At 39.8% G+C, this 27,745-nt stretch overlaps 1 protein-coding gene across 2 annotated transcripts in view; it reads right to left on the bottom strand.

Moving 5' to 3' along the window:
* DEK (DEK proto-oncogene) overlaps positions 1-27,080 on the bottom strand; it is a 30,739-nt gene extending 3,659 nt beyond the window's left edge. The window contains exons 1-9 of one of the 2 annotated variants that reach the window (XM_039248584.1): positions 26,904-27,080; positions 26,351-26,513; positions 22,652-22,753; positions 22,295-22,404; positions 21,223-21,317; positions 19,017-19,137; positions 14,353-14,541; positions 2,303-2,438; positions 1,906-2,054 (exon numbers count right to left, since the gene is read on the bottom strand). In XM_039248584.1, coding sequence (XP_039104515.1) covers positions 1,906-2,054; positions 2,303-2,438; positions 14,353-14,541; positions 19,017-19,137; positions 21,223-21,317; positions 22,295-22,404; positions 22,652-22,753; positions 26,351-26,504 — 1,056 coding nt within the window. In that variant the 5' untranslated portion in view covers positions 26,505-26,513; positions 26,904-27,080. Of the gene's footprint in view, positions 1-1,905; positions 2,055-2,302; positions 2,439-14,352; positions 14,542-19,016; positions 19,138-21,222; positions 21,318-22,294; positions 22,405-22,651; positions 22,754-26,350; positions 26,762-26,903 lie in introns of those variants that run through there. The other variant, XM_039248583.1, reaches the window with a different exon arrangement.
* Between the last annotated feature and the right edge of the window lie 665 nt (positions 27,081-27,745).

Here is a 27,745-nt window from a genome sequence, read left to right as displayed (position 1 = left end):
AACTACTACTTAAATTTAAACTACTTAAATTTAAACTACTACTTAATTATTCTCCAAAGTTGTTACAACTTCATGCATGAGTATGTCTCCCTATACCCTTTGCCAAGCACGAAAACTTGCTTAATCTTTATAAACACTCTGTCAAGTTAATAAGCAAAGATATTCCCTTTCAATTTCTATCTTCCTCATTAGTAGGGAAAGTGTGTCTTTATGTTTACAGGGCATTTTATATTACTCCCCCTGTGAGCTGCTTTCCATAACCACTGCCCATTGTCCCATGTAAGGTCATGAACTTTTCTTAACTGGCACTACCCCCTCCCGATTCTTCTGGAAACGGTCTCCTCTCTCTTGGCTTCGACAGCACCTCTCTCTCTACAATCTATATTTTGGAGAAATTACTTCTCAACTCGATGAGTCTCCAGGACTCTATGTCCTTTGCTTTTCTCACCCTTTATCTTCTCCCTTGGGCCACCTTATCAAGACATCTGGTTTTAACACCCCACAGTAGCCCACTCTGACTCTCTCCCCGAACGTGGGAGAATTACAGTGATCAGTTTCTCCCACTTGGATGTTCCAAGCACCTCACTCTCAATGTCCAGAACGAAACTCCTCTTTCCCTCAGGGCGTACCCTCCGTTCTTTTCCCATAGATTGTTAACGCAGCTGCGCCCTAACCTTTGACCAAGCTCTCCTGATTTCTGACTTGCATTATGGCCACCCTGTGACTCTGATGATGACACACTTGGCTGTCTTGCCTCGCATCCTACTCTTCAATCTGTCTTCTCAGTGTGTCCAAGAGGACTCTTGAAAATTGGACTGTGTACGCCCCTGTCAATCAGCTCCCAATATCCTACCGAGCCTCCTAATTCTCCCTTTAGTTTCAGGGAAAAACTAAATTCTCCAACAAGACAATGTTAGATCTGCAAAACTTCTCCTCTTCTTACCTAACTTCTATGAAGACTTCCTTCCAACTCTAGTTTTCACCCAAATTAAACTAATTACTATTCCTCACAGTCACTGTCCATTTTATGCGCTTGGGTCCATACCGCTCCCCTGTATGAAGTGGCTGATGCCCAGGCATGTTCCCTCCTCCCAGGCCCAGGCAGGTGCAGCTCCTTCCGTGGTGGTGTGGCACCCTCCGCACGCTTCCAGCCCAACCCCCACCGACTGTCCCCAGCTTACTACCACAGCCACCTCCTCCCATCTCACGGTAGGCCCCTAAGAGCCAAGTAACAGACTCCCCAGCTCTACCCTCAAATCTATCCCGGTGTCGGGTCCATAGCAGAGGCTCAGTGAATACTGGAATAAACAAAACAATAATCAAGGTCTTAACAAAAGTATAGAATATTTCACTTTTGGTACATTTGAAATGTTAATTTGGTTTTTACCATCAGAAACTAAATTGTAAAATCTCCCAGTTTTGATGTGGGGTCTAGAATCTAAGGAATCATCTTCAAGACTAGGTCATTTTATTTTCTGAGTATCAGAAAAACTTCACAGAAGTCTGAACTAAGAGCCTGATACAGCATCTTAGTACAACAGTAATGCTGAAAATATGGTGGTCCATGAGATTCTCCTTTTTAAAACTAACACAACCTAAGGATACGTCAATAAAAACAGTTTCCAGATTAAGAAGAGAACGTTCTCCCCGCAGTCTGGAATCTATCACTTTAAGTGTATTCACTGGATACACCCCACTGCTGTTTACGAAGACAAGTCCAGGAGGGCAGAGACTCGGGCTCATTTATCTAAGGCAGCATCCCAGCACCTGTGGGAGTGCCTGGCGCAGAGCAGCCCAGACGTCTGCTCAGTAATGAACGCACAAACAAATCTCACTTTGAACTGAGGGAAGAGTGAAAGAATTTTTCAAATAAAAGCAGAACAATCCAAGTATTTGTCCGATTACCTCCTTGCAAATCTGCTTCATTGTGACTTCCTCCAAGTTGGCACTGGCCAGTAATTTCTTCACGGTTTCTTTTAACTCTTCATCTGTAGGAGGCTTCTTCAACTTTTTAATTAAAGGTTCATCATCTGAACTATCCTCAGATTCACTTTCTAAAAGACAAGCATTCATTAGATTTTCAAAGGGGTATGAGGTAAAATTATAAATTACCACCTATAAATGATGTGTAAAACGTGCATTGAAATTTCTGTCAATTTTGAAAAATTATAACCATAAAAAATTGGTATACCTTTTTCCCCAATTTTCTTTGCAGTTTATCTACTTTCCAAACATACACTTCAAAACTCTAATAGCATATGAATTAGACCTTTAGAGCTGCTGCAACTGTGTCATTACTAACCTTTTTTGGAACTGTTTTGATTCTTCTTGGTGGTGCTGCTATCTGCCTTCTTAACGTTAGCACTTTTTACAGTTTTCTTACTTTTGGGAGTGGCTTTCTGTTTAGGTTTTTCTTTTTTAGAGGTCTTTTTTGGTGGCTGTTGGAAAGGAAAGCAAAGAACACATACTGATGAGACTAACTGCCATCCCTCTACTCCTCTGCACCCAATAATATTAGAGAAAATTAATGTATTCAACCTTACCAATAAAAAATTATTACTAATTATCAGGTTTTTAGATAACCAGTATGCTTAAAAACTTCACTTTATCCCTTCACAAAACTTGTCATGAGAAGAATCAAACACCAAAAATAAGATGCCCTGATTATCACATGGTACAAATAGAAAACTATATGCAATGCCTTCATCTTTAAAAAAAAAAAAAAAAAAACCTCTAGAATATAAATGCTGTTAATATTATTTTATTATCTCTCCCAGCTTGAATGGAAGTTCCATGAGGATAGGATTTTTTTTTTTTTTACATTTTTAAGTCCACTGTTAATATCCCTAACCCCTAAAATATTGTGCATAGCTGTTAACTATTACATGAATACATGAGGAAACTAAGGCTCAAGAAGTATTTTGTTTACAGCCACATAACGAAATACTGAGATTCAAATAGATCTGACTCCAGAACCTCTTTTCTTAAACACTAACTCATAGCTGATATAACAAAAGCAAAGTATATATATATGGATAGATTAAAATGACAAAATTATAATTCATACTTTGTCTCAACCAGGGTCTTTGAAATTAGGGAACATTAATTTATTTAACTTTCCCAAAGTAAAAGCAACTTCTATAAAGCAAATGCCTCAAGATAACCTAAAATCTCATCTTTACATACCAAAAATACTGCAGATCGCTTTTGACAGAAGGTCTCTCCAAATGTCTTACAAAGTCTGATGATCATAATTCCTTTTTTTAAAAAAAGACAGATACTCTTTTGAACTTACCTTTAAAGCAAACTAAAGTGTATAGAGCAATATAAGACTTAAGTGGGCTCAGGCTACTTCTAAGTGCAGTTTGGATGTGAGTATTTGTCTTTCCTCTGGCCACACTGCCACAACTACAAATTCCTACCAGACCATCAGCACCCTGTCCCACCTCAATAACTTACTGCTGGCCGGGAGCTGGCTAACCTATCGGGTTTAAGTGCTACTAACAATGCATTTAAGAGGTGGCAAGGGGCTAAAATGCTTTTTTTTTTTTTTTTAAGATCATTATTTTGAGAGAGGACAAAAGAGAGAACAAGTAGAGGAGGGGCAGAGAGAGGGAGAGAGAATCCCAAGAAGGCTTTGTGCAGTCAGCAGAGCTTGACATGGGGTTCTATGTCATAAAGTAGGAGAACATGACCTAAGCCAAAATCAAGAGTCTGATGCTTAACTGACTGAGCCACCCAGGTGCCCCTGTAATGCTTTATGTAAGTAAAGTGTATGAGCTCTACCTGTGGACACTTGCTATTTAAAGGCCATTTTTGCTTACTTATTGTAGAGGAATTAGGAATTAGTGGAGGTTGCTGGAAAGGCATCACTTTCTCTAGTCAATCAATTCTCTAACTTGAACTAAGTTTTATTAAGTGTCCACCAAATTCATAAGAACCATACTAGGCTCTGAAAGGGAATACAAAGATTTTATAATGTCTGTTGATGCACCACTCTTCAATCTGTAGGTGACTAAAATATAAGAAAATGTTATTACAGAAAGGCATGGGGAGGGTGAGCAAGGAGTAACAATGTTAGAAGCACTATTACTCCATCCCCATCCAAATTATAAAATTAGCAGCAGACACTTAAAATACTTCCAGAGTCTTTTCAGACCAGATTTACAGCTATCATTAATATTCTCGAAGGCACATAATATGGCACCATTTTAAAACCTGCAACCTTAGAGTTCAGTGGTAGTTTAAAAAGTATAACAATTTAGAGTGACGGGGTGCCTGGGTGGCTCAGTTGGTTAAGCGCCCAACTTCGGCTCAGGTCATGATCTCACTGTTTGTGGGTTCGAGTCCCCGCATCAGGCTCTGTGCTGATGGCTACCTCAGAGCCTGGAGCCTGCTTCAGATTTGTATCTCCCTCTCTCTGACCTTTCCCTGCTCACACTGTCTCTCTCTCAGAAATAAATAAAACATTAAAAAAAAAAGTGATAAATAAAAGGTAATCAAGCCATCTCCACAAGATGTTACCACTGGACAAACACAATTAAAATGATGCTTCTTTCTGTATTTAACATCATCTTCTAGCAGGGACAGCATCCACAGCTTTTTAAGGGGACAACTAGCCTATTAAGACTGCAAACATATAGTCACAAGCACTACAGCAACCTAACAGAAGAGTGTGGGCTCTGGAGGCGAGCTTCCTGGTTTCAAATTTTGGCCTACTAGATCGTTGGGCCCTAGTTTCCTCATACGCAAACTGAAGGGAATATGATAGCACTTCATGGTTTTTTGGGGGAGTAAATGCATTATTACATGGAAAATACTTTCAATGGTGCCAGGTTTACAGGAAATGGTTAATAAATATTAGCTATTATTACTATTAGGAGTGCTTCCTTTTGTAAAGAAATTCTTTCATTAAATGCAGTAACTTGGAGGTTTTAAAGTTTTCTTTAAAAGCAGGGTCGATACAAAGAATAAATAGAACAAAAGCAGTATGACAGGCTCGATGACACCTGTGTTAACTAACCATGATGCATCATGCTTATTTTATTACATTCTGGTAGACAAGCCTGGCCCCCACAAACATCCATCCCTGTAATAACAAACTATGTTGTTTACACCCGATTTCACATATCTTTAGTAACTAATTACAAGTTTTTCTGTGAAGAACTTTAAGGCAGGAATTCAATAAAGGATGTTTTTCAGACAAGTAAATGCTGACATGGGGAAATAGCAGAGGCAGAATAACTCGTGTGTGTATGTTAACCTTGCAGATGTTAAGAATCAACCACCTCAGCCGCTGGTAAGTTTTCAGTGTGAATAGGAGGAGAAAGTTAACTTTTAAAAAGGGAGCCTCTCAAAGGACCTTGGTAGCAGGACACAATGGACAATTTTTGACAGGTAAGTGTGGATAATCTGGTATTCTGGAGGTACAGAGGCCTGGGGGAGCTGAGAGGAAAGGAGAGAGCATGCCCACTTACACTTTACAGGAAACTTCAAGTCCTCATTCCTTTCACGCCCCTCCTTCATAAGGAAACTCTCACCTGTGAGTCTAAGTCCAGCTTAACAGTCCCCTCTGAACTTCTCACTGCACCACCGCTGATTTGTCAGTGGCCCCACTCTATTCGGCCCATAGTTCATGTATCCCTACTGCATGTGAAGCAGTACACGGGTTTGAGAGCCACACTTCCTGGTTCAAATCCTGACTCCACTACTGACCAATTTGGTATTCTAAAGCAAATCACTTACCTTCCTCCCCTGTGCCTGCTTCCTCATCTGTAAAATGGAGGTAATAATACCAGACTGCTGAATTTACCATTTTTTCACATTTTCTCATCTCAGATACTGGGGTGCATTTTACAATTTACATTAAAATGATGCCTTATAGGCATCGGAGATTTGATGAACTGTGGCCATATCTGTAGAATTGTTCTAAAGATCAAATGAATAAATAAATATAAGGTAGCAGAGAAAACACACATTTAATACACAGCTTTATTAAACTAGTTACATATAGTCTTTTCCCATCACAGTATAAGTTTCTTAAAGTTATATTTGACAATTTCCATGAGAAAAGACACCTGGCTACCTTATTTAGCTCTATCTGTACCCAGCAACCTTAAAAATGTTTGATGTAGGGGCGCCCGGGTGGCTCAGTTGGTTAAGCATCCAACTTTTTTTGGCTCAGGTCACTATCTCACTGTTCACAGGATTGAGCCCTGCATGGGGTTCTGTGCTATTAGCTTGGGATTCTCTTTCTCCCTCTCTCTCTCAAAATAAACAAACTAAAAAAAAAATTGTTTGACATAAAGCAGCCAATGAAGTATTTGTCACATTCATCTCTGTATTACTTGCAAGGGATCTGGTTTACCTATACTCTGAACCCAAGATATGGTTAAAATATAATTAAAAGGAAAAAGAAAAAGGCATTTGTATAGTATTGGTTCCACATACACTATCTTATATGAGCTTTAAAAAAAAAAAGCAAAAAAAAAAAAAATCCAAGAAAACAGTTGATTTCATTACAAATGAGGAAAGTGTATCTGAGCAGTCAAGACGGCCTATACCTTACAACAGGTAAGGAGCTGGAGGCATGGTAAGCCCAGAGTTCCTCCTACTACAGATTACTTGCTTAGAGAAATGGAAAACGTACCTATGCATCTAAACCAGAGCTGAAATGACAAAAATAAGCCAGGGAGATCCTAACCTATTTATACTGTTAAATTTAACTTTTTCCATTTCACACAAATGTTACCAATGAGAAAAAAGAGTAAAAATTGTTAGCAGAAAATGCAAAATGGCAACAAAGGATCACCAAATCCGTACTAGGGCTATCTCTGGCCTTTACCCTCCAAACTTTGTAAGGGCTCCAGGAGCATTTCTTTAGATTTTTTTCTTAAAAGCTAAGACAGGCCTTGGTGTAATCCAGTTTTGTATAAAATTTTTTTTTTCCACCAAATTTTTAACTCTGCCAACCTCTCTTGTTCATCCTTTAAAGGCTCAGATCAAATTGTTACCTCCTATGAAGGTTCCCTGTCTGGATCTTCACTCCCCACAAGTCTGTAGAGAGAGGTAAATACTCTTATCTTCTGAGCTTCCAATGATCCTGTCCACCCTTCTTAGCTCTCAAGTTATACTCTGCTGTACTTTTTTCCTCCTCATCTTTGACCTCTCCCTTTCTACCAGCTGATGAACAGAGTCCTTGTCTTACTTGTTTCTTGATCTCCAGTGCAGGGCTTAGAACTGGCACTCTGTAGGTGCTACATAATTAACTTGGAAGATTAAGATGGGAAAAGGTCTCTGGAAATTAGGTAACTGTTAAGGATCTATTCCAGCCCCGAGGTTCTGTTTCACTAGCATTGCTCTGCCTGCTAAGACCACATGCTTGCTACTAACAGCAGTTAGCCAAGCTTCTTGATTTTTTTTAATAAAACGGTCTTCTGGCACAACTTACGTATATAGGTTGTATATGAGAGAGATAGAGAGAGCATTAGATAAACTCAAGGGTGACGCCTGTGCACCTATGTTTTCTTATTAAAGTCTCAGCAGACTCGCCTAGTTATAAATTTCTTTTTTATTATTTTTTAAACGTTTATTTTTGAGAAAGAGATAGAATGTGAGCACGGGAGGGGCAGAGAGAGGGAAACAAAGAATCTGAAACAGGCTCCAAGATGTCAGCACAGAGCCCAACACAGGGCTTGGACTCACCGCAAGATCTGACCTGAGCCAAAGTTGGATACTTAACTGACTAAGCCACCCAGGCACCCCTAGTTATAAATTTCTAAGATAAAAGATAAATTTACAGTCTGACTCTGTCACCAAGCTTTCTCTATAAAGTGCCAGAGAATAAGTAATTTGGGTTTTGCTTGGCTATATGTGCTTACAGTTACAATTTTCATTTTTTAACAAATTTCAAAAATGGAAAAAAACCATCCTCAGTTTCTAGGCTGTACAAAAACGGGCCAGAGGCTGGATCTGGTGTTATAGGCCATACACAGTTTGCCATTTCTAGTCTAGATTATATGTGACTGGAGGAGATACGTAGGGAAAAGGCAGGAACTGTATATAAATTAATCAGAGGATAATTTCTCAAGTTCTATATTTATGTCAATAGCTTTTAGTTAAGTTTTTAGAAGCAGAAGTGGATATATACTTATCTAAGGCTATTGCTTAAATTCAAATTTGAATCTAAATCAGTTCGTTATAGACAGATCTGATGATAGAAGCATATGAACTAGCAGCTCTGGGAACAGTAATATGGACAATACATTAAAAAAACTTAAAGAGCACACCTGAAACAAATGTAATACTGTGTCAGCTGTACTTCAACACTAACAAAATGCACACAGACGTGTGAGGTACACAACGAGGAGGATACATCATCCTGGCTCTGGGAGTCAAGACTCACACCGATGTGAAGTACACAGCACACAACTAACTTTCAGCGAGTCTCCTAGTATTTACCAATAAACACTTACTGAATGAGTGGTACCTCTCCCCAGGCAGACTGTTTCTAGAAGACAGAGACCAGGTCTCTCTTTTTTCCCCCTACTAGCCAAACACTTGTCAAAATTCAGGTAGAATAAGGCAATCATTTTGAATAAGCGAGAATGATGCCTCAACTACTCCTATGAAAACGCCCAACCTCGTGGACTCTCTAGTCTGGCTTCTGCCCTCACTGCTCTACTTTTGGACACATCACCCGACCACAAGCACACAAACAAGTGTGTATGTCAGAGGTACCCTGGACTTTCGTGCTCCCCATCTTTGTTCACAACTTTCCTTTCAAGTCCCAAAGTCAAATTCAATGGGTATTTCTGCCATTTTTCTCCAAAGCTTTCTCTCAGCAATAGATAAGGACACTTTCTTTTGGAATCCTACATCAAGTACCATTCAAATGGCATTTGGGTAAAAAATTTTTCTGGAAGCTCAACAGCACTTAGCACATACCCAATTTATTAAACTGAATAATGTGATAACATGAGAAACCTCTACTTTAAAATCTCTCCTAAAATATTTTGAAAATCTTAGTAATTATAGCAAACACATTATGTGTCACTACAAAGGAAAAATGTTGGAGGTAGCCAGAGTTAACTTAGCTATTTAATCAAAGAGGAGCTAAAACTTGAGTCTTATTCAAAATATATGGGGAGAAATAAGGTGGTTAAGTTTTTTAAAAAATTAAGGCCAGTGTCCAAGTTGTCTTGGAACTTATTAAGATTCTGGCTCGCTATTCTGAATCTGCTGTGAGTAGTTCAATCAGAGCCATCTAGCATCGTAGGAAGTTTTGATGTGCTAATGGGAAACACATAAAAATCAACAGCTGCCATTAATTTCAGATAGTACCATTTACTGTAATCTAAATTTGTAAGAGTAATAATGCAAATTTTTAAAAATTTGAAGAGGGTTTTCCATGATCTCTGATAACCGTGAAGGCACAGAATCAGAGGAATGACGCAGCACTTTTGAAGGCAGGCAAAAAAAACCCTTGGGAGAAAAGGCTTACCTATCTCTTATAGGCAGCAGGGCTCTTGAAGGAGGGTCTCCAAAAAAGACGCCTGTCACAGAGCCAGAATCCTGTCCTCACAGCAGAAAGGTTGTACTGGGTGAACAGATGAACAAAATAAAAATTAGCTTAAAATACACTATTCTTTTAACAACTTGGCTGAGAAACCTCAAGAGTGCCAAGAGTAAAGAATGTGCAAGCCTCAGTATAGTTCACAAAAGATTATGAAAGCAGGTTTAAGATTTTATTATGGTGACTATTAGCTTTGCCTTCCAATGAAAGATTTCAATAGTTTATATGGATCTGTAATTCCTCTGATCAAATTATGATGGGGGGAGTCTTATTTTTTAGAACACAATTAAGGACTAACAGAACTTTCACATTCACCCTCCTACTACTACCAAATAATTCCCTGAATGGTCCAAATATAGGAGTTTACCAAAAACTAGAACTGAAAGTTTTTCTGATCTGGCTGACCCTGTAGGATGGCTCCTTCCCCCACAGACACAGGAAAGCTAACACGTGCATCTCACAGCTTCCCTTGCCCTTAGAGGTAGAGAAGTAACAAAGTTCTGGCCAAGGCAATGAACACAGAGATCTTTGGTAAAAAGCATCCTTTCAGGGGAAAAAAAAGAAAAAATCAAAGTGAAACATTACTAGAAGAAAAGCTCTCTGCTCTTCTGTATCTGCAACAGGAATTCAATGACTTAAGGTAAAGCTACCATCTTGTGATCAGGAGGTTAAGGGCCACTTATGAAGATGGTGGCTGAGGAAGAGGACACTCAAATTCTTGATAACCTTTCTTGGCTGCTGTACTGGCCCCAAATTGCCTGTCTGTGGATTTCTTGTCACGAAAGAAAAAGGAGTTCCTCTTTTGGACATCACTAGTAAGGTTTTTAAGCATTCACAATTGAAGACATTCCTGATATGTATGGGAAGATTCAGATTAATTCTAAATACCAATAATTCAGTTTGCTGTAGACATTTCTAGCGATAAGAAGGTGTTATAGAAACACTAAGAAACAAAAACTGAAGATGTATTAGAATAAAATTTAAAAACATCAAGTATGCTTTTAAGGGTCTAAGAGATCATGAGAACGGTTTTTTCCAGTGTGGGCAGCAGGGCCTCTGCAACAACTGCTCTGTGCCAAAGGTCTAACACTCGTGGTAAATGGCATACCTAAGCATGGTTTAATCTCACTGGCTCATTTTAGCAGTCTTCCCCAAAAGATGCTAATCCAATATGGGAACCACATGATTTTCAGAGTAAGTTTATAGAAAAGAATTAACCCTGTCATTTTCTTATTCCCTCATTTTTAAGAAACTTTATCTACAAATTTCCTAATTCTAAACTGCTCTCCTTCTACTGCCTTAATTAAGCAAATGTTCATGAACCAAGATGATAAAGGTTTCAAATGGCTCTTTTATAAAGGAATTATTACCCAAGTCACTCTTGGAAAGAAAGAGCAACTTGCTTGAGTTAAGGATTAAAAACCATTGTGAACCATGCACTCACTGCCTATCACAAAAATAGAGCTACAGGTACAGAGAACCTCTAACAAAATGTTTTAGCAATTATTGGCTAACATGATTAAGTATGACACATTTTCTTATAAAAAACTAAAAAAAAAAAAAAAAACAAAACCCTAAAAAAAACAAAAACAAAAAAAACCCTGCCACTTCTGTTTCAACCATGTGGTTTTCAGTGACTTCAATCCTACATTTAAGAAATAATAAACTTACTTTTAAATATCCTAGTCTTCCACACAGCTAAATATGAAAACGAGCAGATGACTACCACTCAACCTCACATAGTCAACGGACAACTGTAACTGGATTTCTGTCTACGTAAGAGTTCTAACTTTAGCAACATGATGTAAATTATACAGTCCAAAGCCCTCAATTTACAGAGGAAACAAAAGGTAAGATTAATCTACCCACGTTCATAGTTATTTATTCCAAGAATCTAATGTAAACAGGGGATAAGACTTTTATTTAACAAAGAAAAATCTGTCTCAAGAAACAAACAATAAATAATATTAACTTAGTAATCTTCTATGAAAAGAATCTGCAAAATAATTCTATCTACAGGCAGTACACAACTTTTCTAAATAACCTGTAAATCTTCTTTATGGCCTCTTAAAAAAGAGATTCTTTCATAGTAATAATCAAAAATACTTCCTCTTATGAAGTCCCTAACAAAGTTGCTACTTAACTTAGTCCTCAAAAAAATTAAAGAGTAAGGGAAAACACAGTTACCATAGAAATACTATTCCTCTTGTTAGTACTTACCTTTCAAAGGCAAGAAGAGCCTTTCATAGGAACATAATCAGTAATAAAGTTTTTAAGGAGTATAGTCCTAAATCTGAAATATCTTTTAAAGCAATGAATAATTACTCTGGTTGTTGGAGGGAGACTTATCAGAAAAAGAAAAAAAAATTAAAAAAAAAAAAAAAAGCAATTCTCAGTCCAGATTCTATTGGACTGTACTTTATGAAGTTTGTTACTTTTTTCTTCTACATGAGTTTTCACCATTTAGCCTGGGTTTCTAGCACAAAGGCCTTTTTTAATGGCACTGTAGAAAAACTCTGATTTATAATAAGGACAGTTCCACTTGTGATCATTATCCAGGAACCAGTATCATTACAAATCAATCAGGGGTCATTTATATTCACAAGATTCAAGGAATTCTATTTGGATAAATGAGACAGTAATCCGGAAAACAAGTAAAAATGAGTATAAAATATCTTTTTTTTAATAAATTTTTTTTAATGTTTATTTATTTTTGAGACAGAGACAGAACTTGAGCGGGGCCGGGGCAGAGAGGGAGACACAGAATCCGAAGCAGGCTCCAGGCTCTGAGCTGTCAGCACAGAGCCCAACATGGGGCTCGAATTCATGGACCGTGAGATCATGACCTGAGCCGAAGTCAATGCTTAACCGACTGAGCCACCCAGGCATCCCTAAAATACCTTCACTTTTTAACCCACACCTTAGTCATTAAATGACAGGATCACTGGATTTAGAAATTTTACGACAAAAGGTCATCTCAATACTAATAGTAACAGTACCACCTAATACTTACACATAGTACCCATGCCAAGCACTGCTCTTACGTACTTTAAATAAAATCATTGAATACAACCCTTTAAGACTGGTACTGTCATCACACCTGTATTACAGATGAGAAGCTGAGGTATAGAGTTTATAAGTAATCTGCCCAAAATCATTCTCGAAGGTAGAGCTGGGATTTGTACCCAGATAGTTTCCAGAGCTCACACTCATAATCCTATGCCTCTATGGAAAAATTCAATGTTTATATTCTATAACAAATTTTCTTCCTTCAACTCTGCCCTTAAAAAGGTTTTAGAGGGGTGCCTGGGTGGCTCCGTCGGTTGAGTGTCTGACTTTGGCTCAGGTCATGATCTTACGGCCCATGAGTTCGAGCCCTGCATCAGGCTCTGTGCTGACAGCTCAGAGCCTGGAGCCTGCTTCCAATGGTGTCTCCCTCTCTCTCTGCCCCTCCGCCACTCATGTTCTGTTTCTCTCTCAAAAACTAAATAACATAACTTTTTTTTATTTTTTAAAGATTTTAGGAAGCATAGCGAATACATGTAGGCATAACCCCAAAATTTGTTGAAGAATACTATTAACGCAAAAGTGCTATTATTCTAGAGTCACACATAAACAAATGCATTTCCCTCCTAATGTCCTTAAAAATCTATTCCATAAAACCCTTAGGGCTAAGATTACTCATCTTCCTTCACACCAAAAATATATTATGAAACACCTGCTAGATTTGTAATATTCTCTTTTAACTTATGAAGCATTTGATACTTAGCTTTATAGAAGTCTTTACAAAATTTAACACTGAAACAATCGTGGATTTTAAGTACCTAAAACCAAATACACATTCAGAGTTCATCTTATCTTTAGTCCTTCTAATCCAGTAGTTATCAACTAGAGGTGGTCCCCTGCCCCCGCCCCTCTCCCCCATCTGTAGGGACACTTGGCAATGTCTGTAGACAATTTTGTTTTTCACAACTAGAAGTTGGGGGGGAGGGGAGAGGTGTGCTCCTGTCCTCTAGTGGGTAAACATACTATAAAGCACAAGACTGCCCTCCACAACAAAGAATCATCTTGGCCCAAAAAGTCAAGCCAATTAATCCAGTCCCTAAGACAAGGTAGTTGACCCAACTTACAGAGCAAATTCTGACCACCGAAGGGGACACCAAAACAAAGTTAAAAAAGGGTCTCTACCAAAACTTTAGCAGTAATAAGAAGTCACTTTCTTGACTGAAGTTACATATCAAGGAAAGGGTATAAAGCTAACTTTTTAAACGGTTCAGAGCTCTCCTCTTCCTCAAGTTTCACTTAGGAAACTCAGTATTCTCAAAATTTTATTGATATTCCCAAGTAAAAGAAAATGGCAGCCATTCCTAGGTGATACTAAACTGGCCCACCTACCAAATAAACCTCAAATGCTGTTATTCTCATTAAATTATCCCTACTGGGTTGAGAAAAACTGGTGGTCCTTAAACCCCTTGCTTTCTATGTAAAACAGAATAAAATGGCTCAGTGCACACACTTCCACTTCCCAATGAACTACTCTAATCTTCAAGGTCCAGCTCAACTCTTCCAACCCCCGAGTTCTCACATGGCCATAAAGCCAAAAGCTCCATAAGGGAAAGAAAGAATTTGTACTGAACGATTTCTGTGTCTTTGGAATTAAAAACAACCAACATGGTAGACAGTTTCTAGAATCTGTTTTGTGGCTGTATCATAACAGGAATATTTAACTCTCCCATGAAAAGAAATGAGAAAACACCCACAAACACCCAACATTTTACCTCCTCTTCACTTTCTTTATCTTCCTCATCGGAGGACTCTTCCTTGTTTTTCTTTTCATCTTCATCACTGCTGGATTCATCTGACAGAATTTCAGGACATTTGGTTCGCTTAGCTTTCCTGGCCATTCCAGAACTGTTCCGTTCCTTTTTGTTGCCTTTGCTAGAAGTTTTTTTAGATTTTGGCAATGGCTATATACAATAAAGATAACAACGATGGGCAATTATATTTCCAAGTGAATCACTTTTGATAACTACTTCTCAACCCAATTCTTCTTCTTGATCCTATCTCAAGAAGTATTGCCAAACTTAGCTTTATGGAGAACAATTCATCTTTAATGAATCATGTAAATCTTTCTGTCTGAATGGTATACCAATAGCCCTTCATTTGTGTTCTCACACCTAGGCAAGACTTTCACTAATGCTAAAATATATACTCTGTATTCGGACTTGAGATTAGAAGCCCAAATACACACTGGATTAAGCTCCAAGTTATGTACATGTTGTCAAGGGCAATATTTTGAGTTACACTTATAGTTTAGTTCACTCCTATAAGCATTAATGTCAATGCCAGAGGAGCCTCTTGCTTCAGGGGATCTTACAAAGGACTGGAACCATCTGTAAAGGAAATAAAACCTCACCTTACACATCTTGAGTTTATGAACTATATAGTTTATATTCATATTACCTCTGGGCTCTACTTTCACTAATGTCAGGATAATATTCTCATTGACTCTAAATATGCAATTAGTGTTGGGTATGTTAATTATGAAACTAATTAAGAATCACAAAATACGTGTATCACTATTATTTTGATATTCAATTAAACCACTCATATTTAAAAAGCAGAGACCATGTGAAGAAACAGTTTGATCATATTAATCAGCAAATTTAATTCTTAAATGCTTTCTTAGGGGAGTATTTGCTAACTTCTAAAATTGAAAACCATAAAATCTTGCATAAAAGATCTGAAAAGATATACACTGAAGAATTAAAATTATTTCCAAAATTACAGGTATCTTGTTTTTATTTTTGCCTGTTACTTTCTGCAATAAGCAGAAATCATGAGAAAAATACCAGAACATAGCCTTATGATACACAGCTGTATAAATGTTAGTGGTAACTGTGGACACAGTCTTTCATGAAGCTGGCAGAACCACAGCTTTTTCTCTCCTAGAAACTTCCGGTCTTAGGGGTCACCATTGCCTGCACAAAAATTAAGAATAAGGTGGCTGTTTTATGTACGTTCTGTTCTCAGGCTATGTACAGCCCAGAAGATACCCTCTAGCTGCCCAAACAACCTACTCTTCCTAAAGACAGACAGGGCTACAGCCAAGTCTGTTCAGAAATTGTAAGCTCAGAAATTTTTAGTTAGTACACCAACGATATTTCTCAGAGGGGGTTCTCTGTAAGCTTCTATAAAAAAGCTTTCTTGAATGTATATAGATATCCTTGTTATGTGACCTGTTACTATTGCCAATTAGTACCAGGAACCAAATCCATTTGGCTAAATTCTTCAAGCTCACTGGAGAAAACGTGACTCTCAATGTTTAAACTCTCCCTATTAATGAAATCCAGGACTTAACTACATTAGAAAAGTGTGGTACCCCTTTCTATCTCAGTGCAGGAACCAGATACAAGCATTAAGAATATAATCTATATAAGGAATTAGTAATGAGAGGACTTGATAGGTACAGGATAATCTACACAGGAAAGTGAAAGAATGTTGTATCGTTCAAGTAACCAATCAAGAAACTGCAACTTCCAAAAATAAAGCAGCAGCAATATATGTTTTAGAGCTTTCCTATTATTGGTCCTAAAAATAGGTAAACCTTAACCAGAATCCAGTGTCAATAGCATCATCCCTTTTTGGAAACAAAATCCGAAAAATAATCAAAGTACAAAAAAAAAAAAGGTAGTAAAACAATGTTAATTCAATAATTTTATTACTATGGGAGGAAAAATTAATACTAATGAGTTTGCAGTGTTTTTCTTAAATGACAAAAATGTAGGGTAGTACAGAAAGTAACCTGAGATTGTTATCAATAGATTAAGGAGTAATCATCACAGAAGCAGATATAAAAAGTGGGTATGAGTTAGATTCCATAAGAACTTAGCTCTCAAAATACCGTTCATGGATCATAAGGTTTCCTGAGACCTTTTTCGAAACTCACAGGGTCAAAACTATTTTCATAATAATACCAAGACATTATTTATTTTCTCTCTTCACAGTGTTCACATGTGTCCTGACTGCAAAAACAAAGGTGGCTGTACAATTGCTGGCACTTTAGTACTAATCAAGGCAGAGGAGGCAAACTGTGCTAGGAGTCATTATCTTCCTCATAAGCACGCACTAGAAGTGAAAAGAAAAGGCGTTCCTTTAAGAATGTCTTTGATGAAGCAATAAATACTAATGATGTTAACTCTTAACCTCTAAGGACATGTCCTTATGATCTCTGTGTAACAAAATGGGAGGTACACCTCAAACACTTTTGCCACATACTGAACTTCACTGATTTTCTCAAGAAAAAGCACTTGCACAATTGAGCTGGGAGCTGAGCCAGCTACCTTTTTCATGAAACACCATTTGTAAAAGAACCGTCAAAGTAGGCCTTTTCAGACTTAGGTATTGAAAAGACATGTTCTCAAAATGAACGTGAGCCTGTCACTGCAAGGAAAATAACTGATGGTATTTATTGCCAATAATAAATTTGAAAACTTCACATGGAAAATTCACATCCATCACCATGAGCTTAACAGCCTCCTAACACTTAAAGGGTTTTCTGACGAGACAGTGATTTTATTAATTAATGACTTTTTGACAGTGTTTAATGGAAACGTGCCAACATTTGGAAGATCTGCACAATTTAAAAGCCAGTAATTTCCAAACGGTGAATGTTGGTTTCAGAGACCACATTACAGCTAACCGTTAACAAACTACAACTGTGGAGTTCTGGTGGTCCATCAGAGGTGAATATCAAATAATTACCTCAAGGTTTTTAAAGATATTCTTTTCTTGGGGCGACTAGGTGGCTCAGTCTGTTAAGCCTCCGACTTGGGCTCAGGTCATGATCTCACAGCCCGTGGGTTTGAGCCCCGTGTTGGGCTCTGTGCTGATAGCTCAGAGCCCAGAGCCTGCTTCAGATTCTGTGTCTCCCTCTCTCTCTCTCTGCCCCTGCCCCACTCCCATTCTGTCTCTCTGTCTCTCGAAAATAAACAAACATTAAAAAAATGTTTACAAAAAAAAAAGATATTCTTTTCTCTAACTACATACGGGTGAGGCTGGATCTTCTTTACATACTTCAAAACGATGTGCGATTGATTGAAATGCAGAGCTAAATGACAGTACAGCAGTCTTTTATGCCAGACATGAATAGACTTGCAGAAATATAAAACAATACCATTCTCTAATTTTGTTGAAAGTATATTTTTCATATAATACATCACTTTTGTTAACCTGTATTAGGCTGTTATTTACAAATTTTTCAGTTTTATCCTACAATACAGTAAATATCAAAATAACCTACATAAAACTTCTGGAGTCCTCATTAATTTTTAAGAGGGTAAATGGATTTTAAAACCAACACATTTAAAAATCATTGAGTAAAAGAATATAAACATATCCCTCATAACTTAAACAACAACTTAATGGCGTCTGCGAAAACGGTATTCAATTTGTCACATGAAATTCTTAAGTAGAGGTCTGTCCACAGTAAAATTTAAAAAAATAGGGCATCTCTCGTCTTTAATCAAACTCAACACACACACACACCTGAAAACAAAATCCACCATAGCCCTAGGATATATAGCTGTATGACAATTGACAAAAATATCCTTTATCTGCCTTTCTCCAGCTAATGGTAAATTATACCAAGAAAAAATAAAACCAGAATCATCTTCTGGTTCCTAATCTTTATGCCCTCTCCCTTCACCGATGGTGTTCCCTTGAACTCCTAGGTCCTCTAGAATTTTTCCCAGTTTCTTTGCTATCAAAATAAGAATATTTACTGACTGACTTACACTAAAAGTGGAAGGTAAGGTAAGTAATACTTTAATAGACACTGGAAGTTGGTAATAAGTCATGTTAAACAATTAGGGCAAACTTAATCTGAATTTTAGGAAGAGTGGGGCAAAGTATAAGGCCATTTTACTTCCATATTCAGCTCTGACTCTGGAAACCCAATCCAAGAAACTTGCAAGAGGTTTTTTTAATGTTCTATTTTCATAGCCTTATTCCAATTATCTAGAAAATACCCAGCTCTACTATCCACCCATCTTATCTTTCCTGACCTCGATGAAGGTTGCATACCTTCCCTACCAGCCTAACCGCCTCACCCTCGACTCAACCTGTTTCTGTTCTTCCAGTGCCTTCTAGATATAAAACCCTGGATACTTAGTTTGTATTTCTGTCCATTTGATATTAACTTAGTTAATAATTATTTCTCTTAATCTTCTATCTTTTGTATCTGATAAGATAGGTCTGTATGTCTATGTTATTTCTATCATGAAACTGTTGCAGGTATGTCAACAGAGGCATGTTCTTTGAATGCAGAAAATACTACCGAATGCTGACAAGCAATGCTACTAACAAACTAAATTATTCCATAAAAAGAGAAAGGAAAGAGAGGCTATAATTGATTATTAAAATAGTAAAAATTGGTCCTCACTTTGCCAGAAGGCTTTGGATGCATTAAGAAATTCAAGATCCTCTTCACCAGTTCACTATTTACACCTGATCTCTCCAAATCAAGAACCTCGCAGATGCTCTTTAACATGGCATTTCTAAATCTAAAACAGAAAATGAAAGAAACCAAATTTGTTACGTAGCAAAGTTCATAAACATTCTCTACAAGATAAAGGCAATAGCTAACCAAACTGGCTCAGGTACAAACATTAAAAAAAAAAAAAAAGTGGCCGGGGGGCACCTGGGTGGCTCAGTCAGTTAAGTGTCTGACTTGCACTCAGGTCATGATCTCAGAGTTTGTGGGTTCAAGCTCCACTGTCCTGCTCTGTGCCGACAGCTCAGAACCTGTCTTCAGAATCTGTCTCTCCCAGTCTCGGCCTCTCACCTGCTCATGCTCTGTTTCTCTCAAAGATTTAAAAAAATAAAAAATAAAAAAAGGGCATCCAATGGCACCTGAGTGGCTCAGTCCGTTAAGTGTCTGACTCTTGATTTCAGCTCAGGTCATGATCTCAGAGTGCTGAGATCTGCGCTAACAGCACGGAGCCTGCTTGGGATTCACTCTCATTCTTTCTGCCCCTCCCCTACTCTTTCTCAAAGAAATTTTTTTTAAAAAAAGTAGCATATCCAATGTTTCTCTGAATATAAAAAGTACTTGCCTGAAAAGAATAATAAAAAATACTTTCCTAATAATCTTGACTAATGTACAAAATACAACCAGATGAGATTATTAATAAACTGAAAACACCATTTACCAGTTAAGCTTTAAAACATTTTTTTTACAGTTTATTTATTGAGGGGGGGAAGGGGAGGAGAGAGAGAGAGAGAGAGAGAGAGAAAAGAGAGGGCATGCAGGAAAGCAGGAAAGGGCAGAGAAGGAGAAAGGAGAACCTCAAGCAGGCTCTGAGGGATCAGTGCAAAGCCCAACTCAGGGCTGGAGATGGGCTGAACCCCTGAACCAGGAGATCATGACCTGGGCTGAAATCAACAGTTGGACACAACCGACTGAGCCACCCAGGCACCTCTGTCAATTAAGTTTTAAAGGTAGTAAACGAATAAACTAAGTCAATTCACTAGAAAATAATGTAAGAAGTTGCCATAAAATTCATGGACTCAACTTCTCTGGTGGTGATTATAAGACCAGTGCTCTCACCCCTGAGCTATGGGGCCAAACATGGTTGGTGATTAAATACTACATTTTCCACACTCCTACTGTGATGAAGGAACAGTCATCTCTATTATTTACAACTTTAAACTGTAAAGGATTTAATAAACAAAAGCTCTTAAGAATGTATCATCTTGGGGCGCCTGGGTGGCTGAGTCGGTTAAGCGTCCGACTTTCGCTTAGGTCATGATCTCTCGGTTCGTGGGTTCGAGCCCCGCGTTGGGCTCTGTGCTGACTGCCAGCTCAGAGCCTGCAGCCTGTTTCAGTCTGTGACTCCCTCTCTCTCTGATCCTCCCCTGCTCACACTGTCTCTCTCTCTCTCTCCTAGAAATAAATAAAAATATTTAAAAAAAAAGAATGTATCATCTTGCTTGCATTATGGGGAAGAACACGGTTTCACCAAATTCATTATTTTCAAAATAGTTTAAATGGTACCTGGAAGCTGGGAGATCAAAACAGCTGGCAAGGGATAAGAGTGGGGGAGGGTGGTGGACTTCTCACTATATCCCCCTGAACTTGCATTTTGAACTGTCTGAATGACTTACTTGCGGATGCTGTTCTTCTAAGAAATAGAAGCATTTTTTTATTTTGAGTTTTCAATAATCTTAACAGTAACCACTTACTGGAAAGTAATGAACATCTCACCTTAATAGGTATGAAGAAAAGTCAGATCTTGGCATTAAGAGAAAAGCATTAGCAGTCTACTAAAAATGTTTGGATGGTCATATTTAAATGTTTAAAAATTAACTTAAGGGGTGCCTGGGTGGCTTAGTCGGTTAAGCGTCCGACTTTCGCTTAGGTCATGATCTCGCGGTTCGTGGGTTCGAGCCCCGCGTCGGGCTCTGTGCTGACTGCCAGCTCAGAGCCTGGAGCCTATTTCGGAGTCTGTGACTCCCTCTCTCTCTGACCCTCCCCTGCTCACGCTGTCTCTCTCTCTCCTAGAAATAAATAAAACATTAAAAAAAAATTTTTTTTAAATAACTTAAAACATATTGATCAAAACACAATACTTATTAAAATAACTTACTTTTTCAACATTTCCTCCTTCTTTTTATATTGGACACTTCCTTTTTCAAATGGAAAACCACTGAACTGACCCACATTCTTCTTTAATGAGGACACCTGAAAATGTTTCCTTTATTATTAATGCTATTTATTACCCAATAATGTACATAAGAAAAAATTCAAAGCCAACATCTGTATTTTCAAATCTGTCTTCCAGTTACAATACTGGTTTATTCAACATTTCTTACTCACAACTGAAAATAGTATTTTGTCACTCAAATATTAGCATTATAAAAGGCTTACAAATTTAATTATTTAAAAATAACAATTTGAATTGAATAAATTTCCATCTGGGAATTTTTCCTGGCAATTACGGAACCACAACTGTTATCTGACAGTATTATGGGGGGATGTGGAAAGTCACTTCTTAAAAAAAGATCCTTTCCTCAAGTAATATAAATTACTAGTAATATTTCCCGTATCAGAGTCATGGATTTTATTCTTTGAAAAGAACAGAAGACTTCCAAAATCCAAAAGTTAATACAGTTTAGCAATAAGTCTTGTGTAAATGAGATTGTAGTGAGGATCAAATGAGATAACACACAAGATTCTAAGATCAAACTTCACTTTGTCAATGGAAAACCCAAAGCAAAGTTTCCTCAATTATATGAAATACTGACTTGTTCTAACAAGTCCCCAAAGAACTACCACCTAATTTATCAGATATTTGCTCCAAATGAGATACAATTAAACTGTATCATTTTTTTCTGAATAGCTAGAAACATCTGACAAACAAATTTCTTCTAATACACTTAAAGATCGCTAAAATTACCACAATTTAAAATTTTAGTACGGCATAAAACCTACAGTACAAAGCCTGGATATTACAATCCTAACTGCTAATGTCTACCTTCGTATTCTGTGATAAATCACTGAACAAGTGTGTTTCAGTCTATTCATTTGTATGGTACAGAAACTGAACTAGCTGACTGCCGAAATCCTTTGAGAACTAAAATTATATGTTTCTTTTGTGAAGTATTTTAATACGTAAATATGTTACTAGATTAAAGACAAAAAATACGAAAGGTCTTAACTGTGCCTGGTCTGTTGTAAAGTAGTTTATGTAGATTTCGAAGTTCATCCGTTTTCTTTTTACTCAGGAAGAAATGTATCCTTTCAATTTCACAAAGTTTCTGTCCCTTTCCTAGGTAAAAAAAAAAAAACACCGCAATCATTAAAGTTAAGTAGTGTTATATGTTAACAGATTTAAAAAATTATTTTAATGATGGTTATTTTTACAGCGTAATTTATATATAGTGTTCACTGAAAAAGGCAAACTAAATGAAATTATACCAATAATATATACTTAGTAAACACTAAAAACTGAGCACTCCTGACCATCATTTTGATGTTTAAACATTTTTACTGTTGAGTGAACAGAATAAACTTACCTTGTGCAATTGTAAATGGCTCTCTCTGTAAGGAAGAGACTTGCATGGTCAACCTCTCCACTTTTTTCTTTTCCCTCTTGCCTTCCACGATCAGACTCTTTTCTAGAAATTAATTTAACACTTCTTAAATAACTAGAAGCTTAAACAACACATTGACTTTATTGGATAAACATATACGGAAAAAAACTGCAGAAATCTCTAATACTTTATTCTTCTCCTGAGCATGATTTTGAGAGGCAAAGGAGAGATGAAAAATAGTAAGTTAACAACATCACTTAAGTCTTTTTTGAGGGTGACATTTTGTTTTCCTGGCAACATCACAAGGGATCCAGTTTAAAAAAAAAATAAATCAGGGGGCGCCTGGGTGTCTTATTTAAGCATCCGACATCAGCTCAGGTCATGATCTCATGGTTTGTGGGTCCAAGCCCTGCATCAGGCTCTGTGCTGACAGCTCAGAGCCTGGAGCCTGTTTCAGATACTGTGTCTCCCTCTCTCTCTGACCCTCACCTGCTCACGCTGCCTCTCTCTCTCAGAAATAAATAAAACATTTAAAATTTTTTTAAAAAAATCAGAAAGAAAAAAGCTTTTACTCAACTACAATTATTACTAATGAAAGTCCAGTCACTGGGAACAATCACCAAGGCCCTCCTCACTAAGACTTCTCTGATTAGACCTAATTCTGTTGACTGCAATTTAGTTTATGGTACATCATCTAATAGCTACCTTAGACTAAGATTATAAGAACTTTCAAAAACACACAAAGAAAAGCAATAATTCAGTAAGCTGATGATAGAAAAACAAGGACCTTAGCTAAGGCAGAGCAGCCTAATTTTGCTATAAATAGGGTAAAATTATACAAGTTCACATTTATTGCAACTGACTGAAAATTCAGTAAATGGTCATAAATCATTCTAAAAAAAAGTTAAACTTTGTGGTGTGGTCTGCTTAAAAAAAAGAAAGAAAGAAAGAAAAAAAGGCCAGAGGGGCTCCTGGGTGCTTGATTAAAGCGTCTGACTCTTGATTTTGGCTTGGGTCATAATTTCATGGTTCCTGAGATTGGGCCCCAAGTAGGGCTCCTCAGCCCTACGATTCTCTACTAGTCTTTCTCCTTGCCCCTCCCCCATGTTCTTGCATTCTCTCTCTCAAAATAAACACTTAAAAAAATGGATTAAAAACTTAAACCAGTAAACTTAAATTTCTAAAATGATTTACACCCACTGAGACAAATTCAGATAAAAAAGAGGACACTGAACGTTCTTTCACGCATTCAGCTGAACACACCTGTTTTGTGCAAAGCCGCACTAGATACTAAGGGGAGAATGAAGAGATGATTAAGACACTAAATATCCTGTTAACAAATGTATGGCTTGTTTCCATTGATAGACTTTTAAAAATAACTTCCAGCTAAGCGTTTCCAGGTTTGATCTACTTATTTTGTATCTATATTTATAATGTACACTTTATTGTTTTTAGGTATTGATAGACTTTAATAAAAATAATACATTTACTCTTCCCCTATTAATACCTTCATTTGAGGCTATTTGTTTTAAAGGATTTATGACTTATTGTTAAATTCTGGGTTAAACATTCTGTTGGCAAGACACAAAATTATACGTTTTGGAATATAAAAAAAAAAAGACACTAAATATCCTGAAAGACATCATGTCTACTGGTGTTTGGTCACAAATATACTCCATGGAGAAGATGATGAACACCTTAGGAAAGGTACAAATAAAAGCCAAACATTGGAAGTGGCTTTGAAAGATCTGGAGATTTAAGGTTTTGCGCAGAAAAAATTAGTAAGGATAAAGGGACTCCAGCAGGTATATTCTGGCAATGGTGTGTAGAGTGAAGGAAACGCACACTAAAGCAATCCCTGTCAACCTGATGCTTAAACCCTGATGTGAACATCTGCTTGCCTCTGATTACCACCTATAAGCTAATGACTCTCCTGATCTCCAGTCCAGAGCTTTCTCCTGAGCTTCAAATCCACTGAGAGCCGCCAAGTGGACAGCGCTACTTCAGGTCCTACGCGTACCCAAGCCTGTGCATTCAAGACAGAAGTCCTAATCCTCTCCACACTCACTCACTTTTGTGAATTCTGTTTTTCAGTAAAGGTAATATTGTCAGCTCCGCTGCCAAAGACAGAAACCTAAGAGTCATCTTTTATACCAGCCCCTTCCCCACCCCAGTCAAGTCCACCTTCCTCTGGCACCAAGGACTCCACCACCTTGTTTCTGAGATGCCTCAGTAGTAGAATTACATTTTCAGGGCTAACTGGGATAAAAACCTTCACAATTTTAGTTGCTCCAAAAAAACTGAAAGGAAGGAAACAGAACAATAAACAATTAGAACGACAGAATTGCTTGGGGGTAATTCTGGGGGGAAAAAAATGACATTTTGAATGATCATCTGTCCCCTAAGCATTACTGTATCAGCCACCTGTAGTATTTTTACATGATTTCTATAATTTTTTTCCTGACACAAAGGAATCCATCATCCTCGTGGTATAAAAACTTGGTCTTTAAAAAGAAAGTAAACAACAAACAAAAAAATCGGAGACCACTGAGAAAATTTTGGACTAGTAGTTGAGACACTGCAGCCAATCTCTATAGTTACTGTACTGTGAATGATTTAAAAATAATGTCTATCTTTTCTCACCGCTTCTGTACTTAAATGTGGAAATGCTCTGATCTCAGAGCACCTCCCACTTCAAACAAACAAAAAGGCAATACCGTGTAATCTCAACCCAGATTGTGAGTATAAAATGCTGACCAGGGGCTGGTGGAGGCTTAAAAGAAATAGACAGTGAAAGCCGGGTTTGGAAAGAACCCTTCAAACGTCTTCCCAAGTTTGGCTGGAGCCGCCTATGAAAGAAACCTGGACGGGGCTCTTGTCATCAAAGCACGTTCAAAACTGTGATCTAGGTTTCTAGGGGGCTGGAGAACACGTTCGGAGGCTGGCACACCCGGAAGTGGCCCTGCCCCGTGCGCGCTGGAGAAAGTGATGCGCTCTTGCTTCGGACCCCAGGCAAATCAGGGCTAACCGCACTCTCCTGCAACTCCAAAACCCACGCCAGTTTCGGAGCGCTTTCAGAGCTCACCGCTTTCGTATTCAACTACTTTCTCAAGTCGCAACAGCTTCCGCTGGTGCTTCCCCGTGAAAGTGACCTCCCCCGAGCCTTCAGAGGGCCCGTGCTGAAGTTCGGCCGAGGCACTAAAAGTTGCCAGGCCACTTCCAAGACTGGCGTCTGTGAACAACTTCTCGTCTTCATGTGCGGTTTCACGGAAGCCCTCGCAAGGGCTTCCAAAGGCAAAACACCTGTACTTAAATGCGATGAAAAATAAAAGCAGCTACCCTGGCGACTTGAGAAGCTGCCAAAACAGAGGCTTAAAAAGCAGATCTGAAACTTAGAAACGTCCTGTCAAATGACGAAAACGTGAAGAACGCAGACTGACGGCCGCCAAGTCAACCGCACCTCCAAACACGTAAATAAAACCCGAACGGCGGTTTCCTACCAACTGGAATTCGCTAAGTTAATTCTCTGCTAATGCTCAGCGCCAGGAAGGGATAAATCTCGCCGACCTTCTCGCTAGAGATCCTCCGATTCGGGGACTCCAGGAGCCAAAAAAAAAAGGGGGGGGGGCAAGAAAACGGTTTCCTGCGAAACCCATCACCAGGGACGCGACTTTCTCCCACCTTTTTCTTCCTCCTCTTCCTCCTCCTCCTCTTCCTCGTCGTCTTCGTCTTCCTCTTCACTTTCGTCTCTCCGGCCGGGCATTTCGGGTTCCTTCTCGGACGCGGGCTGGGCGGGGGTTCCGTCTCCCTCAGCAGCTGGGCCCGAGGAGGACATGCTGCCGACCTGCGGGCGGGCCAGAAGCCACACTCGGTCCCCTCGACCCCGGCGGCAGGGACAGGGCGGCCCCCGCGACGGGGCCGCCCCTTCACGGCCCCAGGAAGCCGGGGGCCGCGGGAAACCCGGCCTCCAAGTTGCCTCCCCCCCGCGGCCGGGACTGCCGCGCTCACTCCCCGGGGGCGCCTTCCCTCCCGCTGCGGGCATCCCCGAGGCGGGAAGCCGCGGGCGCCGAGCCGCCCCTCCCTCCGCCGGGCCCGCGCCGCCGCCGCCGCCGCCGCCGCCGGCCGCCCGCCCCGCGTCCCCTCCCCCGCCCCAGGCCGCCGTCCAAATGGCCGCGGCGGTGCGGGCGGGCCCGCGGCGCCCTCGCGGCCTCCCCCTCCCCGACGCGGCCCTCACCGCGGGTGCCGGCCGCCGCGGGCCTGGCGCGCGAAGGCACGAAGACGCTCCGGGAGGCGGCGGCGAGCGCCGAGGAGGAGGCGCGCGGGCCGCTCTCTGGCGTGACGCTCGCGCCGCGCTCTCGGCTCCCCCGAGTCAACAAGATTTTCAAAATGGCGGTTCGGGAAGGAAAGCGGGAATGCGGCGGCCAATCAGGGCCGCGAGCTGGGAGTTGGCGCGCGCGCGGGTGGGGGGGCGGGGCGGCCGGGCGCCTCCGCGGGGAGCCCGGGCCGGGGCGGGGCGGGGCCGCGAGGGGTCGCCCGGGCGGCGGGGGGCTCCCGGCGGAGGAGGCGTGCGGGCCGCGTCCCGGGCTGCCGGCGGGCCTGCGGGGCTGGCCGCGAGAACGCTAGGGGGCCTGCCTGGGCATTGTCTCCTCGGTTCCGGCCCGGAAAGGGGGGGCAGCCCGCGCCCGGGAGGGGCGGGCGGCGGGCGGTAGAGAAGTTTCCGTCCCAGGAAGTCGCTACCTGCTGTATTTCACAGAGGTCGAGGGGAGTTACTAGATGAGTGATCTCCCGTCAGGTTCCGGAGATCGTGCTGGGGGGCGGGGGGAGTGAGTCCTGAAACGGCTGTATTTCGGAGGACCCCCTGCCTCGTCAGGTGCGCCGTAAGGAAAAAGACCCTACCACGTTCAAAGTTCACGTCACCAGAGACGAATCGATTTCCAGATCTGTCAACGCAGCGTGTGTGAGCCCGATTTGCAGATCTGTAAATGTAGGAGTGCGCGTGTGAGACAGATGGAGGGAGGAGAGACAGTAGAGGAAGTACGGCACTGCCCAGTAGTACCCATGAAGGCAGGGGTTGTG

This window comes from Hyaena hyaena, unplaced genomic scaffold (genome assembly GCF_003009895.1).
Source record: "Hyaena hyaena isolate Hyena2069 unplaced genomic scaffold, ASM300989v1 scaffold_313, whole genome shotgun sequence".
NCBI lineage: Eukaryota > Metazoa > Chordata > Mammalia > Carnivora > Hyaenidae > Hyaena > Hyaena hyaena.
This window is presented reverse-complemented; position numbering and strand designations above follow the sequence as displayed.